The sequence below is a fragment of the Aptenodytes patagonicus genome, chromosome 7 (assembly GCF_965638725.1).
Source record: "Aptenodytes patagonicus chromosome 7, bAptPat1.pri.cur, whole genome shotgun sequence".
Taxonomy (NCBI): Eukaryota; Metazoa; Chordata; class Aves; order Sphenisciformes; family Spheniscidae; genus Aptenodytes; species Aptenodytes patagonicus.
In genome coordinates, this window is record NC_134955.1 from 1329003 (window position 1) to 1345889 (window position 16887).

General features: G+C 50.2%; 1 protein-coding gene across 1 annotated transcript; it reads left to right on the plus strand.

Moving 5' to 3' along the window:
- DRD4 (dopamine receptor D4) lies at positions 1-14275 on the plus strand. Its single transcript, XM_076343330.1, has 4 exons — positions 1-255; positions 12172-12284; positions 12688-13235; positions 13996-14275. The coding sequence occupies exons 1-4, from the start codon at positions 1-3 to the stop codon at positions 14196-14198; spliced, it is 1119 nt and encodes a 372-aa protein (XP_076199445.1). The 3' UTR covers positions 14199-14275.
- The last annotated feature ends 2612 nt before the right edge of the window (positions 14276-16887 follow it).

The following is a 16887-nucleotide window of genomic DNA, read 5'->3' on the forward strand; positions in this document are numbered from 1 at the left end:
ATGGGGAACGGCAACGCCGGGGCCGCGCCCTGCAACGGCACCGCGCTGCCGCCGCCGGCGGCCGGCCACGACATCGCCGCCCTGGTGCTGGGCATCGTCCTCATCCTGCTCATCGTGGGCGGCAACGGGCTGGTGTGCCTCAGCGTCTGCACGGAGCGGGCGCTAAAGACCACCACCAACTACTTCATCGTCAGCCTCGCCGTCGCCGACCTGCTGCTCGCTGTCCTCGTCCTGCCCCTCTACGTCTACTCCGAGGTGAGGCTGCCCGGGGGGCTGCGGGGGCACCGGGGTGGAGGGGGCACCGGTGGGACTGGGGGTCGTGGCTTTCGTGCCCGGGGATCCTGAAAGTTACAGGGCTGCGGGGTGGGATCGGCAAGAGACCAAGAATCGAGGGTTAAAGCCCCTCGCCGGCTTTGTTCCCCACCTCCATCCCTCCGGTTCGGGAGTGCCGCCGCCGCCCAGCCCCTCGGGGCAGCCCCTGCCCTCCTGCTCCGTCCCCCCGCTCCGCTGCAGGGATGCTCGTGCCGCTTTCAAACCACCGCGGCTTTTCCCTCTTAGTCTCCCATGGCATCGCTGCTGCCTGCAGCGCAAAACCGCTGCAGGACCGCCAGTGGTGGTAGCGGCAGCCGGTTTAGTGCAAGTTCGTGGGCTCCCCCGTCGTCCTCCCGGGCGACTGCCGAGCTGCAAATGCACCGAGTGGAGATGCACCGGGCTGTCTTCCCCGTGCCGGGTCAGCAGCTCTGGAGAGCCCTTGCATTGCACGCTTCCCAGGTTGCCATCAGCAAATGGTTAGGAAGGGATAGAGAGCTCCTGTGCTGTGCTCTGTCTGGCTAAGGTGAGCAGGTTTTGGTGATAAGGGAGATCTTTAGCCAGTAAACAGGTTTCCATGTCGAGTTGAGTAGGGGAAGCTGTCTTTTTAGGGAGCTAGATGGGATTTGGTTACCCTACCGCAAGGTGGCTTTGGTCGGCTTGCTTCAGGGCTCCTCCTGGCAGGTTCTCTGGTTCGCACAGGCCTGACCCTGCATGCGATGGTGGTCATGGAGAGCTACCTTGGCAGACTTTGGGTCAGGTTTTCTGTTCACCTCCAAAACCTGTTTACCTCTGAGGCTGTGGCAGCTGGGGGAAAGAAAAACAGGAACTCCTGAGGTTGAGTGGTTTTGCATCTCTCTCTGCCTCTCTGTAAAAGGGAGATAAATGTTTACTGCCAGGGGATTGATAATGCCTTGAGATTGCGGAGGGATTTGTTGGACTGGGGTGAGGAGGCTCGCTGGAGCCTGCCCGTTAGTACCAGCCGGTGTCTTGTTCCCTGCTCAAGTGGATGAAAGCACCCAAAGGCCAAAATAGTAGTTGTTTTGCACCTGCCCTTGTGGTAGCTGTTGGTGTGGAAGAAAGAGGAGCTGTCTTCTTTCCAGATGTGGGGAGAGCCAGGATGCAACCTTCTGCACAGTGAGCAGCCCCAGCAAGCTGTAGTCTGGGGACTGGGCGGTGTGTGTGTGTGTCAGATGAACCTTGCGTTTTCTGATAGCCACACGATTTGTAACGTGGTGGCTTAAGTGCTTCCTCAGGGAGTGAAAGGGGCTGTCCCCAATGAGTGAGACCGAGTGGTGTTCCCATCCTTGAAGGCTAACACAAGAGCATACCAGCAGTTTTCAGGCCTTAGCATCTCCCCTTCTCTCCCCTGCCAGGGCTGCTGCTCAGCGCCTGGCTGGGATGGGCCTGTATTTTCTTAGGCAAGGCAGGCTGCGGATTAGAGCTTAGGATGCTTTTAGCCTCTCTACCTGGTCCTCGGATTTTGCAGGACATTGTGACCTCTGAAGACAGAGGTATTCTGGAGGGACAGGTTCAGCTGGGGACCCATAAGAAGAACCAGTGAAGAACAGGAGCGTTAGATTCCCCTCTCTCTTTCCACCGCACTGACAGGAGCCCCCTCGTGCTGTTTGTTTTTAGTGGTTTTGCTTTTCCCTTGTTAACTCAGTTTTGGTGGTTAGAAAGCCTCTGTCTTCATGATTCTTCTCAGCTACTACTTCTTGCTAATTGGAATTCCCTTTTTTTTTCCTTGCTCTTTCTGTTGTCTCTCCATGCCTCCAGTTCCCTATTCTGTGGGCAGACACACACACCTGTGTGGTTTCCTCTAGCCTGCAGGCTTGAGTTTTGCTGGCATATGTAAAATGCTAGTTAACATACTCTGGGGTACCTCTGAAAATGCTGCCAACTGTGCATGAGCATTGTGGGGCTTTCCTTGGGTACCACAGACTTCCCACAAATTCTGGATGCTCAGGCAACGGGTGTTCAGCCCTGTATGAGCTTTAAAAACCCAGGCTGTCCAGCCTGTGCCTTAGCTATGATGATGCTTTGTGTGTTCACTTCCATAGCTGTTCATAAACATCAGTTACGTGGTGTAATTCTTCCATGTCTCTGCACCCAGGATGTTAAACAACAGGGAGTGAAGGTGGCCTATGACAGAATTGTCTTTCTCTCCAACTTCTGCAGCTCCTGCAACGAGGCAGGCTTTCAGAGGCATAAGAGACCCTGTAAAAAGGGCATGCATCAGGATCTGCATTCCTCCCGCTCAGTGGTCACGCACAGAGTGGGTGTAGTGGGAAAGTACTGTACAGGTATGGAGAGAAAGGCAGCACTGTGCAGCAATCACAGCCTCCTCGAGCAGGCAATGGGGTTTTGAAGTATAAGGCAGCTTAGGCCGTGGTCGGTGTTGAAGCAGTACCCATTTCATGCCTGGAGGTTTCTCTGTGGGCTCAGAGCCCATAGTGCCCATGTTCATTTTTAATAATCTCCTATATGTTGGTGCAGGATTTGCAGCTCATTTTGTTCTGAAATATGCTAAGGAAAAGTGAGAGCAGCCATTGAGTCAGTGCCAGGGGACAGAATTTTTGTGGTGGTTTTTTTTTTCCTTTTCTTGGAGGCAAAAGTGAAAACTGTAGATCAGAATCAGACGCTCAGATGGAGGGTGCAGAGTATTGCTGCTGCTTAAAACTAGCTTGATTTCAACTTGTGTTCTGTACCATTGCATTTAGCCACTGAAAATGTGGCATGGACAGTCCTGAATGTTCAGTTCAACCTTTATTCTTGGTGTGGTTTTTTTGGTTTGGTTGGGTTTCTTTAGTACAGCTCCTGACAGAGTAAAGGTGGACTTTGAGGGCTTGTTGGAAAACTTGAAAACCGGCTGAGAGGGTGGTTTTTTGTTCTTGTTTAGCAGGAGCAGAACAATAAACTCCAACCACTTCCTTAATTCAGCAGGAGAAGCTTGGTCATCTTGTGCTTTTTTCCTGTGAGATGGCTTCTTGTGTTAGGTTTTTGGAAACATTCCTCCCAGTCAGGGCTTTAGAAGACAGCTGGAGGGATTTAACTTTTGAGGTGACGTCTGACATCCCAACAAAACAACAGATCTCTCCCACAAGCTTCAGTGGGGATGGGATGCCTTCCTGTGAGATGTGGATTATCCTTTGCTGCTGTTCACAGAAGCCTGAGCACAGTGGGAGAGTCCTTCATCTTGACTGTTATTTCTAGTTGTTAAGAAAGCTTATTCCGATGTGTTAGCAGCATTTGTTGACACATACTCTCCTTTGGTGCTTCTGAAAGAGCCAGCATAACTTTTTGTCACAACTAAACTCTTAGTCCATGGGGAAGATTCAGAGGTCTTGGCTGTAGGAAGCCAAATCGTGTGTTAGTTCTCTCTAGATGTCCCTTGTTTGTATCTGCAGGGTTGGAGGACTGCTGAAAGCAGGTGCTAGACAAGGGGGAAATTGGTGTGTGTTTCTTTTCTGTACCACTTCACAATCACTGCAGTCTTGACTGGAGCCAGAGCTTGGCAGAAAGGCAGGGAAATGGGGCCATCTAATGCAAACCTCCTCCAGTCCTGTCCTCACACTTGCAGCTTATGGGAGAAGCACCACGGGGGTGCGATGGCTTTCTGATGGTGAGCAGGAGATGGTGTCTATTACTCCTGGCCAGTTGTGGTCCTGTTGCACTAGGCTCCCTCAACGCATGTAAAAATGGACAGTCCTTGGCTGAGAGAACTTCCTTTGGAAATAGGCCAGTGGTGTAGGAAATCAGTATCTCCCACTGAACTGGAGCCGTGTGCCTCTCTCCAGGCGTGCAGGAAAGCCTGTAGACCTCTTCTCCCCACAGACCAGCCTTCTCTGTGCGAGATGAACGTTTGCCCCTGAGTCCTGCCCTGTTCTAAATCTCTCTCTAGTGTTCACAGTGCATTGTTGGGAGTTCTTCAGGCTGTATTTCTTTCCTCATTAATTTGTCCTGTCATATTTACCTACCTTAGCAGCTCAAATTAACGCTTGGGGCCTTAGTGAGAAAGAGTATGTGATGAAGCTGGCCTTCCATAAATCCAAATGTTGCTGTCATTTATTAGTTCTGATCCTCCACAACCTGATGTAACCAAGAAGCACCCTGTGTGTGGGAGGGGAAGAAACATCAGCTTTCCACTGGCTTAAAGCATCCGTTTCCAAATTGAACAGCTCCTGAGACTGTGGACGTGAAGTGAATTCCTGACAGGGCAGTGTTTACAGCCAGTTTCTCTTTTGCAGAAATACACCATCTTTAAAGAAAACCATTTGTCTTGTTAGCTACTACACAGGGGTGACTGAGCCAACGTGCAGGTATCAGTATGTACACAGGCAATCATATGCCAAATCATAGTGTGGTGGTGCACATGTGCCCAGCGCTTTCCACTGAACTTGTTCAAACACAGAACAAAGACATGTTCTAGTGTTTGTAAGTTGTTAATTACCACACAGCAGGCTGCCCTGATACGCAGAAGGCACCTTCCAACTTGCTTGGGAATCTGAACTCTTAGTGGTATGACAGGGAGAGGTAAAAATCCATGGGGAAGGTAGACTGCTCTTCTGCAGCAGCCTTGTCTTTCTGATGAGAGTGTGAAATGCTCTCCTAGTAATCCACTGCCAGTAAGGCAAGGATAATGGGAAGCAAGGGGGAAGGAGGTGGCCTGGAGCACTCCCAGGGGCCCACGATAATTCCCCAGGGGCAAAGCCCTGCTTTTGTGTGAAGAGAGGCCAGAAGAAGATACCAGAGTCTTCCTGGAGCATTGACAGCACCGAAAATGGGGGTTATTGCTCCCCTGAGGCAGTGAGGACACATGAGAAGGCAAGAGCTACAAGGTGCTGGGGGGGTACTACAGAATATCATCAGGCTCTGAGTGGCTTTGCCCACTAGAAATCTGCAGGGAGGGAGTTGCATGGCTACAAAGGCTTGTCTTTGTGTTTAACTGCTTCCTCTGCCCAAAGGCTCTGTGACAATGGCAGGAGCCACAGCAGCAGTTTATACAGTCCTCATTAACTGGAGGCATTCCCAGCAATTAGGGCAGGCGCCAGGCTGAGCAACTTCCACTCTGGTACTCTGCTGTAGAGCGTACCTCGTACCTGCCTCGCTCTGCAAACTGTTCCTCTGATCAGCTCTGTCCTTAATCCACGCTGAGTGCCTGAGCTGTGAAAGGCGTCTGATCCAGCACCAGGAAGGTGCTGGCAGGAGCCGTGTAAGGCATGGTTATGTAAACATCTTTGCCACTAAGATCTGTGTAATTGGTTACGAAAAAGAGGAAACAGTTTTAGCAGATCAGTGTTTACCCGGCTCCTTCTACAGGTCAGGGAAGATGAGTCTTTCCAAGCAGGCATTCTGCCTCGCAGATCCTCAGAGTGATAGAGCAGCCGGTACTAATTACACAAGCTGTTTTCTTGGTGAGGGTGATGCTGTTCTGCATAAAACTTTCAGGGTGTCAGTGTACCACTGGTATAGAAAAATCTTTTTGCAGCATGTGGTGTGCCTGTGATGCAGCTCTTCTGATGAGAGACCAGACCTCTACCCTCCAAATTTTCTGTGGCTGGCTGTGAGCGCATGCCATCCTTTTTGCAGAAGTATTCAAGATTAGTCTTTCCTGGAATCTTACAGCTTTAGTGGAAACAGATGTTCTTCTAGGCCTGACTGATGTCTGAGCCACACAGTCTCTGCACAAAACACTGGGGAGGCGATACAGGCCAGCAATTATAAACCAGTGCTAAGGATTTTATTTTCAGTGACCAACAGTGGGGGGGACGTGTCTTTGAATTTTGGGCCCTCATAATGTTTCAATGACCAGACTTGCTTGTCATTTCTGAAAAACTTTGACCTCAATGATTTAAGTCAAGAAAGGACGTTAGAGCAGACGTGAGGCCACCTTTGTCTTGTGCCCCACTCTCTCTCCTTCCTCTCCCCTTGCAGGTTGCGTTGTGTCTTCTGGAGAATGTAGCAGTCGTCAAGGCTCATAAAAAAAGGCCCAGAGTCAGCTTCTTGTGGGCATTTGGACCATTCTTTGACTCTGATGCTGGACTTTGCCCACTTGCAAGGATTATTACTCTTCTGATTGGTGTCATAGCCTTCTTGGCAGGCCTGGGCTCTTAGGATTAGCACTTTCAGTCTCTCCGTGGTGTGCACTGGAGCCATGGCCTCGCTGAGGGCAGGCAGGCGCTTGTTTGGAAGTTCAGTTGGGCATCTCCTAATTCAGTTGCAGGCTGCTGTTGCCTGGGTATCTTACTTCAGATGCCATCACCACCAAAGACCAAAGGATCACGTTGTGCGCTCTACTTCTTAGTGAGCCTGTTTGCAGGGCTGGCAAGAGAGGCAGGTATGAAGCTGCCGTGTGGTGCCGTGCAGAAGCACGTGGCAGGACTGAGACAAGAGCTGTTATCATAGGAAATAAGACTAAAACCTTTGGCCCTGTCCTGGCTCATGCCCTCAGGAGCACTGGCAGTGTAACAGCTCTTCTGGCATCGGGCTTGTTTGCAAGAAGGCAGATTTTTTCTTACAAATCGGCTGTGCTTAGGAATAGGGACATCAAAATGACCTGAGCTAGGAAGGCAGCCTGCAAGGGTGTTTGAGAAGTCAAGTCTGTCTCCCGCCATCCACCATCCTATAAAATCTTTTCCATAACTTGTTTGTGTTCTTTGTAGGAAGCAGCTGGATTTGTTCCTCCTCTGCGCATAGTGGTTGATCTAGAAGCTAAGTGCCGTTTGTAGTGAGATATTGGTATCTTGTGAGAGACCACAGTGGCTGCATGTGAATTTACTGGGGTTGCCAACCTTGGTCAGCTAACCAAGCACCCAGTCTGCACCTGGAATACCGCTTTGAAAGGGGTTTGGCTTGCGTCCAGAGAGGCGACCATCATCGCCTTCCTATAAACCCTCCTTGTCTGCCATGAAGTGCTGAGCTAAGGGCAGCACGTGACCCTCGCTGCCCATATAGTTTTCCATCTTCTTCCAAGACGTGATGCCTGGAGGTTTGGAGTGTGGTGTTTAATATGCCTAACCTCACCTATTTAAGGCTCAGACTATATTCTCGCCAGAGCTGTGCAGAGCATGTCATCAGCCTTAGAAAAGTCATAGCAGGTAAGCTGGCTTGTGGGGTTATATTTGCAGCTTTGTTTTATTCTGTTCAGGGAGACGGCTTGCCTGTAGAGCATCTGTTTTGCTGTGCAACTAGCTGCCTGTGTCTTCCCAGCAGCAGCGCTACTGATCGTGCATCGCTGGAGATGCCTCACAAGGGGCCTCACGCTTAAAAAGCAGAGAATGCAAAAAAGCCGATGGAAGTGGAGTTGCTCCGGAGCACTTCTTAAAGGCAGCTTGAGCTGTTTATGATCCCTAAAGCTTTACACTGTGTACCTTGATGGGCTAATCTTCTGCAACCTCTTGTAATTAGGTACCACTTAATCACATGACCCAGCAAAGCCAGCTATGCCTCTAATCCAAAGTCACTCACCCATCAGAGAGGTTCTTGGCACATTTTGCTAAGGTGGGTAGGTGAGAAACATGGTATAATGGGAAGTCCTCTCCCAGCACTCTCCCCAAAGTCAGAGTCCTGGGAGCTGGTGGGGAAAGGGGAGGGTTTGTAGCATTTTCTGAGTGCCCAACTTGAATCTCATGGCACAGGCTGTGTCCTCTGAAGGTGCTGCAGCCTGAGAGCTCTTGCCCTTTTCAAAACCAATTAGTTCCCCAAAATCACAAACAGGTTTTGAAAACTGTGGCCCAGAATAAAATTTTCTCTCTCGTAATCCAAACTGAACTTGTAAGGATCCCAGTGAGCTTGGCAAAAATTTGAGGGTTGTTTTTTCTGATTCAGCTTCCAAATTCAGTTTGGGGTGGCTGATCTGTGCTAGAGAAAAGGCTGAATGAAGCATTCAGGTCTAAATCCAGCCCTCCCCTGGAGGTTCAAGCTACCTCTCAAGGAGATGGCTATATAAAAATAGCCAAACAGTTTCTTCAGAGTCTACTTTGGCTTTACAGCTCCACTAATCATAATCCTGTGGGTGACATCATTACTGCCCGATATTAATCCTTGCAGAGCTGCCTGCCCCCTGTTCCTGGCTGCACCTGCCCAGCGTTACGTGGAGAGCGTTACCCACGTGGCTCTGTTTTGTGTTCTGGGATGAATAAAACCAGAGCCTATTGTTTAGCATCTATACATGAACAAATCTATACCCACTTCCCAAGCCATGCACAAGGCCAGCAAAAGTTAGGCTATAATGAGTACTGGCTGACTGTTAATATAGGTTTGCTTTGGAGAGAGACTGGAGAGCAGCTGTGGGGTAGAAGTGGAAATGCCAGGCTTACCCCTGAAGTACCCTGGCCGTGTGCCTTGAGGAGCGGTGCTGCTCGGGGCTGGGCGGGCATGGCTGCACCGCTCCCACAGCGCAGGTGTCTCTGAGAGGACGTGCCTCCAGTGCCTTCAGCCTTGGTCGTGTTACCCGCGTGTAAGTGCTGGGAGGTGACACCTGCTTCTCTGGGCAGCTTTCTTTTGGGTTACTTAGACTAAACAGAAGCCCTTTTCCCTACTTCTCCTGTTTTAGAACCAAATACAGCGACGGTCTAACGATTTCTCTTCTTGGCTTCATCCCATCGCTCCTCACTTTGCACTGGCACATGGGCTGAACGCCTCTCCCCACCCTTGGCACCTCCTCCGCTGCCCCCACGCCAGGTGCCAGGCATTTCGCGCGCTCTCCTAAGATGCTGAATTCCTTTTTTTGGCTCCCCACTCTCATTGCTTAACAACTGCCTCCCCAGGTTGGTCAGTATTTGTCTGGTACCGAAGTGCTCATTACGGAGCTAACCCGGGAAGGCGGTGGCGGGGGTCGTGCTCCTCGCCTTGGCAGCCGTGTGTCTGCCCGGGGACGAGCACGGCCCCCAGACTGCTCTGCAGGCAGGCCTCCGGCAGGCTGAGGGCTGCCCGGGCTGGGCAGAGCCGCTCATCCACTCCTCTCTGCCTGCCAGCAGTGTCGTACAGACACGGGCAATACCCATCTCGTAAATATGAATGCACAGTAAATAGTAATAATATATTATGTGTTACATGTCTTTTACGACATACTACCATAATATAGGGTATATAATATAGACATTATTTATAGATGTTCTATATTATATTGTTATATATTAATGCACTGTATAATACATAATATTAATACATTGCTAAATGATACGGATAAAAATATATTATACGTGTATAAAAAAGAAGAAAGTCCCTGGGACTTATAGATATTTATACATATAAAAAATTTTTTTATATAGCACATTATATTTTTATAATAGTAAGAGTATATCTAGAGTATATATAGTGTTTGATATTTTGCAAAGTCCCAGGGGCATTTTATGTTTATATTTATTTGTATACAATCTGATTTTAAATAATAAATATAATACCTTTAAATCTAATTTATAAATATACATGTATTACATATATAGCATATATATAGAAATATATGGATAAATTATATATAATGTATAAAATGTTATCTATTGCATTGATATAGAATATATATTATAGAAAAACATTTCAAAGCCCCTATATATGCACAATATGTATAAATGTTTATTATATATCTTATATTACAGCCATATATAATTTAAAGCTTATTATTATCTGTATACTATAGAATACACACATGTATAAGATCATATATATAATACATAAAGAATATATATAGAGATATATATTCTGTATGTATGGGACTTCACAAAGGGGCTGAACTCTCCGGGTGTGCTCTGACCCTACCTGGCAGTAGTTGGGTCACATCAGCACGGTTGTTACTCTCCAACAAGCGGCGCTGGGGTGCTGGGGTGAGGCTTGTGCAGGCGGTGCTGCGGGGAGGGGACAGCACCCACAGCCGCCGTGAGCTGAGGGGCTTCTGGCATTCCCCTGAGCTGGTGGTGCTTTTTGCAACGGCTCAGCTCCTTAAATTCTGCAGTAGGCCTGTTTAGAGGGTGACCGCAAGCTTCTGTGTTAATGTGACTGTGAAGGAGTATGAGCTAAAGGAAAAAAAAAAAAAAACATATATGTATGCATGCTTGTACATATAGTATATATAAAATAGCTGAGTGGCTAAGCATTAGTGTGATAGAGAACAGATCTGCAAGCTGCTGGCAAAATACCTGTGTTTGAGTCAGACATGACAAGCGGCCATTGCTACTGAACGCTTTATTTTCAAGCTAAAATCATACCTATTTGTACGGCATGTTGAATAAGGGTTTGGGTTCTTAACCTAACCTTTCCGCACAGGGACCCAGAGGATGGTGGAGTTTGCCTGGCAGCCGCAAACTGGGAGGAAGAATTCTCTGCTGCCGTAGTAGGAACAGCCCATTGAGCCCTCCTGGTTTGCCTGTGCGAGTGTGAGCGCATTGACAGGTCTCTGCCTGTGCTGAACAAGCTCATGGGAATAACGGCACATTGGCACGGAGCGGGAATGGGCTTGAGCTGATACTTTTTCTGCATCAGCCTAAAAAGTGCTTTAATGGTAAAGCAATGGGCTGGTTTTACAACTGGGCAAGACCGGCACTCGGTTGGAACAAACTCCTGCAAGTAGTTTTGGTGGCTGTGCTAGCTTAAGCCATTGCTGTCCTTCCTTCTGTCCGCAGCCGCAGGCTGTGCAAAGAGTCTGTGCCGCTGGCTGAGAAACGACCCCGCTGAAAATCAGAAAGTCTCACAGTGCCTGTAGCGAAGGTGTAAGTAGCCTCTTGCGAACCCCTGACTCCCAGCCCCTGCTCTAAGGTGCTCCACCGCTCTGGGAGTGGCGGTGCCAGTCGTCATGCGAGGACAGCTTTAGATCTAAAAGTACCTTTAGCTCCTGTTTCAGCCATAGCGGGACCGAAACAGGGTGATGCTTAGGAGGAAGAGCACCATCTCAAAATATGATTTGTCTGAACCTCCAGGGAGAGAGGATTCTTTGCCTGGCAAGTGAAATACGTGCTCCATTCCAAAAAAAAGACCCTCAGACAGCTCAGACCTGTCCCTCAGGAGAGTTTGTGTGTTTCTTGCTGAGCTCATCTTATTTCTTGCCAGATAACCTCTCCCTGTTCCCTGCCAACACTACCGCTTTGTGCCCTGCTCCTTACAGAAATAGCACGCAGGCCCGAGACACCGTTACAACAGATGCAAGAGGCTTGGTTTGTTGTGCCTGCAACTGAGCGTTTTTTACAAGAATTTAATTTGGTGTCAGTGCTTGCAGACCACACACAGTGGCGTGGCTTCTGAATGGTGTGGGATGACAGAGCTTTATATGGGTTTGATACAGGGGGAACGAGGGAGCCTTTCTTCCTCTCAACTGCTAAACTAGGATGGAGGGGTTCAGCTTGAGCTGAGCGGGGTTTTGAACCCCTCTTTTACTGACAGAGAAAAACAAAAAGGCACCTTCTCTTGTACTAAAATTAGAATTTTCATAAAAAATCTGTTTATGGCCTCGTCCTAGAGGCAGTGGTCCTGGTGCGAGGAAAGGAAACTGACGTTCAGTGCATCAGCTTTGGATGCAAGAGGGTCTGGACAAGCGTTTGGTGCCATGTCCTGAAGAAGGGTTTAATGAATCTTGACTTATTTCTGTGCTCCTTGAGCTTTTCCTTCCATTCCCATTTTCCAACAGCCGGGTTCACAGCACAGGCCAGAACCGCGAAGCGCTAAGCAAGCTGTGAACTCTTGCTGGGGCTAATTCCCGTGTGCCACTGCTTTGCTGGAAAGGGAATATCGTGCCACAGGCAGGACTGCTCGACTTCAGGCTGCTTGTTTGGAGGAAAACGTGGGCGGCTGAGGTGCCCAGGCACGGAGTTGGTTCGTGTCATTTTAAAGGCAGTGGGACTTGGCATCTGCTGACCCCGGGGATCTTTTCAGTTCCAGGGAGGTGTGTGGTCCCTCAGCACGGTGCTGTGCGATGCCCTGATGACCATGGACGTGATGCTGTGCACAGCCTCCATCTTCAACCTCTGTGCTATCAGCGTGGATCGGTAAGTGCCTTTCCCCCTCCTCATGCCAGGGGAGGGAGCGCTGTGTCCTGGCATCAAGCTGCTTTTCCATACACGCCCTTGCAAGGGTCCCATGCAGGGAGGCCAGATCCCGTTCTCTCCTAAGGAGGGTGTTCTGCCCTACCATCCTCCCCCATCACCAGCTTTGTGTCCCATCAGTACCCTTGCGGTGGCCAAGCTGAAAGCACAGTTGTGTGAGGCGGCCAGAGCTGTCCCTTTGGGCGCTCTTCTGAGCGGGGAGACTGGTTGTAGCCCAGGCCTTGGCTATGTAAGTAAATTAACAGGGGGGAAGGGCAGTGGCAAGCAGCTTTGGGACCACTCGCTTATGCTACCAGTGGCGATACCACCATACTAGGACTGACTCACCTGGGGCCTGTATTGGCAGGTTTATCGCTGTTTCAATCCCACTGAACTACAACCGGCGACAAATCGACCTGCGGCAGTTGATCCTTATATCCACCACCTGGATATTTGCCTTTGCTGTAGCATCCCCAGTCATATTTGGCCTCAACAACGTCCCAAACCGGGACCCCAGCTTGTGTCAGCTGGAGGATGACAACTACATCGTGTACTCCTCCATCTGCTCCTTCTTCATCCCTTGCCCCGTCATGCTGGTGCTCTACTGCGCCATGTTCCAAGGACTCAAGCGTTGGGAAGAAGCCAGGAAAGTCAAGCTGAGGGGCAGCATCTACGGGGCCAACAGGAAGCTGTATCACCCCTCAACCTTTATTGAGAGCAAGCAGACCGGACTGGAGCCAGAGGGGTGCAACCCTTACGCCTGCTCTGACCACCCTGGGGGCTATGTGATGAACAATGGGATCCAGACTGTCTCCTACCCACACCTCAAGTACTCACACCCAGGACACAGTCGGAAGCGAGCCAAGATCAATGGCCGGGAGCGGAAGGCCATGCGGGTGCTGCCTGTCGTCGTCGGTGAGTAGCAGTCGGTGATGGCTGGGGAAGGGTGGGAAGCGTGCTGCCTTGTCCTACAGCAGGGTTCAGTCTGGCAGGACTTGTTTGAACCTGGCGAAGTGAACACATGCTTTGCGGACTCCCCTACCAGGAGCCAAACTGTCCAGGCACGGGTGCTTGGGCAGCGGTGAGAGGTGTCATGCTGAGAACCATGCTTTATCCTTGCTGGAGGAGGTGAGGGTGAGCTAAAAGCCACCTCCCTCTTGTTCCACCTCCCCAGTGCCACGTCTTTGGTCCTCCTCCCTCTCCGTCATGTGTGGACTCGTTTTAACACCCACCCTCCCCTTGTTCCTGTGGAACAGCCTGGTTGTGGCGTACAACCTGCCGTACCCATCTCTCGTTGTGAGAGGATGTTTATCCAGTGAAAACCTCAGTATCCCTTTGAGCCAGAGTAGTGCCAACGAACCCCACCCTTGGGAAGGAATGTATGTACAGTGTTTATAATCCAACCTCTTCGTCAAGGTAAACCTGTGACTTCTCATATCTTAAATGCGAATCCAAAACGATACATAACTTAGACTTTTCATCAATGTTTAGAACGAGAAAGACATGCTGAATTTTTTGTCTGGGTGTAAGCCCAGCTCTACGTGTCAGCACATCTGTTGCTTTTTCCCTAAGCACTCTGAGCTGTCTCCATTCTTGTTTGGCCCAGGCTGCATTTGTTAAATTAAACCCTCTTTAACATTCACATCCCTTTCTCTCTTTAATGTTCTTCTGGCAGGTGCTTTCCTCTTCTGCTGGACACCTTTTTTTGTGGTCCACATTACCAGGGCTCTCTGCAAGTCCTGCACCATTCCCACCCAAGTCATCAGCACTGTCACTTGGCTGGGTTACGTCAACAGTGCTCTCAACCCCATCATTTATACCGTTTTCAACGCGGAGTTCAGGAACTTCTTCCGCAAAGTCTTGCGCCTCTTCTGCTGAGCCCACCGGAACTGGCGGGGAGAAGGAACGACCAGGCTATTTTTTGTATAGTTCATTAAAGATCTATTTCTGCCTAAGGCCTGCTGTCTTTGTTGGGGAGGAGGGAAGGAGGAGAGACGGCAGCTAAAGGATGCTAGTTCCCAGCCCTTTCTAATAAGGAGTTACAGGTGAGTACCGGTGGATACAGCTCGGATACTCTCCCCACTGGAAACTGCAGGCTTAGCCACTTTTTTAACACTTGGCGCTTGACATAAGCAGCAGGAGACACCACAAGACAGCAGGGATGGTTCTCAGAACAGCTCTTGCTTTGGATTTAGGTGTTTGGTCTGGTTTGGGCTTCTCTTAGCTGTCGCTAGGCAAAGTAAAACGCCCCTCATCCCCACCACGATCCAGGGAGGCAGGAGCGCATTGAAGCTTGCGGCTGCTCTGGCCCTGAGAGTCGCAGACAAACTCCCTGCTCTCACCCCTGCACGGGGGGAATCCTCCCGGCTCCATCTCAAGAAGTGTTACTGAAGGAGCCCCCCCCCCCCCTCACGGCAGCCCAGCCTGGCAACGGCCCATCTCCACCAGTTCCGTATGATTTAAACCACGAGGACAAACCAAGCGCGTGAGTGCAGAGCAAAACCGAGCCCTGCTGATGCACGCTAGGACACACCGAGTGTCTCCCAGAGCTTCTCTCGGGGGCTGGGCTGCCTCCTCCGCCCCGGCAAAGAGGCCCCCGGGGGTGCAGGAAAGGGCAAGTGCAGTAATTCATCCCTCTTCAGCCCACTGTAGTTCAGAAGTGGCTCTGGGCAGAGCTTTAGCCTGGCACAGATTGATGAGGATCACAAATTACATTTCTTTGCATCATTTTACTTGCAAGCTGTTAAGCTCATTTCCCAGATGTTCACATGCCAGATGAGGGTGTACCTACCTGTGCAACCTCCTTTCCCCTTGCCCTTGGTAATTTTAAATCCAAAGACTGATTTTACTCATGTTTGACAAGGGGACATTAAGGTCCTACAAAAAAAAACCCCAACCAACCCCAAACAAAACGGCCCTGTCAGTATTCCTTACCCCCGCGGGGCAGGAAGGCTGGCCCTGGCTGCGACATGCCAAAATTTGGCCAAGACCTGGAGAAATCTAAAGTGACTGCAGTGGGGTAGCACTGCTCTGTAATTCCGCAGCTTGAAGCGCAGCGGCCTCTCCCAGCGCACTAGAAAGACGGGTATCGCTCATCCCTCCCAGCACCCAGCGACGCCGGGCTGATGAGGAGGAGACCCAAGGACGGCTGACGGCTCGCAGCCACCTCACTCGCTACCAGTTCACAAAACAGCGTTGTCTTGCTAATTGTTGTATTTTCCCCTGCTTGGGAATGGTGACGGGTCGCGCTGAGGCTGCTGGGGCACAGAACACGCAAGGATGAGTCGTGAGGTCCTTGTAAGAGTGCATGCGGCTGCCTAGTACTAATTTTAGATTTACCCACCCAAAGGCACAATGACGTTATTGCTAGTTCTCCAGAATTCCTTATCAAGCCGTACGATACCCGCCAGGAACCATTTCCAGCCTGCAGGAAAAAAATCCCCTCTACCTTTTGGTAAACCTGAGCGCAGTGACACCAAGGGTAGCCAGGGGGAGCAGCTAATGCCGCTCTCCGAGGCTCAGGAGGGAAGAGGATGGTTATTGCACAAACCAGGAATCTTCTGAGTAATGGTTTTTGTGTGGGGTTGGTGCTTTCCGAGGGGGGATTTGTTTGCTTAGAAACAAAAGGAAAAAAGTACTGCAGGGCGGTCTGAAGCTTTTCTTTGACTAAGAATGACAATTGCTCGATCAATTTATCATCAACAAATAAACATATTAAATTCCCACAGTGATTCTACTGTAGATTTTTCAGTTCTGTAGTTTGCCACTGTGCAGGGCACAGCCGCCCCAGATGCCAGGGCTCTGATGGGAAGCTCCCTGAAAGCTTTAATTACAGATGACTCATACCTACAATTTTTTCATTTAGGAAGGTTGCCCCACTCTCTTCCAATTTTTTTTTTTTTCCCTTAAAGGATTCAGTAAAGCCACGTGTCAGACAGTAACCAAGGCTCAGCTGTACTCGGCCACAAACTATGTAGTAAGGCCAGTGGAGCACTTGCTATGTGTTTGTGTAAGTTGCTGCCCAGTCACCTACACAAGCAGGAGCCCTGGCAAGCTTGAGTACCTGGTATCTCAGCTGACCTCTTCACGTAGCTGTACTTGGCCTTGAATTCACGCAGAGCTCTGCTTCTCAAACCAGCAGTACCGTACGGGGACGGGTCTCTGTGGAGAACGCAAGGTGAGCCAAAGGGGTGAAGCAACAGAAATATTTTCCAACTGAAAGCTGTGTTTGACATTGACAGTGCAGCTTTAGCACCCCAAAGGTGCCGCTTCAGAGCCAACCTTCGCCGCATTCTAATGCGAGACGCTGCTGTCTCGCCCTCATTTATCAGAGCGACTCGACCCACAGCTTCGCCAGCCTGCGACTTGGCAGCCTCCTCTGAGAACAGCACCTCTGCTCGGAGACACCAGCGCTAAGGGGGGGGTCGGACTGCAGCAGCAGCACTGCTTGCCGCCCGCCCTTCCCTGGGCTGGCCCGGCCGCAGCGGCCGGCGGCTAAACGGCCAGCTTGCGGCTCTGGTGCACACACAGACCTCCACCGCGGCGCTGTCGTGCCGAGAGCTTTGCG

Excerpts from the sequence above, each read along its gene's own strand:
- DRD4 (XM_076343330.1), top strand. The coding sequence starts at position 1 with ATGGGGAACGGCAACGCCGGGGCCGCGCCCTGCAACGGCACCGCGCTG. Across the intron at positions 256-12,171 it reads CCCTCTACGTCTACTCCGAG|TTCCAGGGAGGTGTGTGGTC; the intron begins GTGAGGCTGCCC and ends GGATCTTTTCAG. Across the intron at positions 13,236-13,995 it reads GGTGCTGCCTGTCGTCGTCG|GTGCTTTCCTCTTCTGCTGG; the intron begins GTGAGTAGCAGT and ends TTCTTCTGGCAG.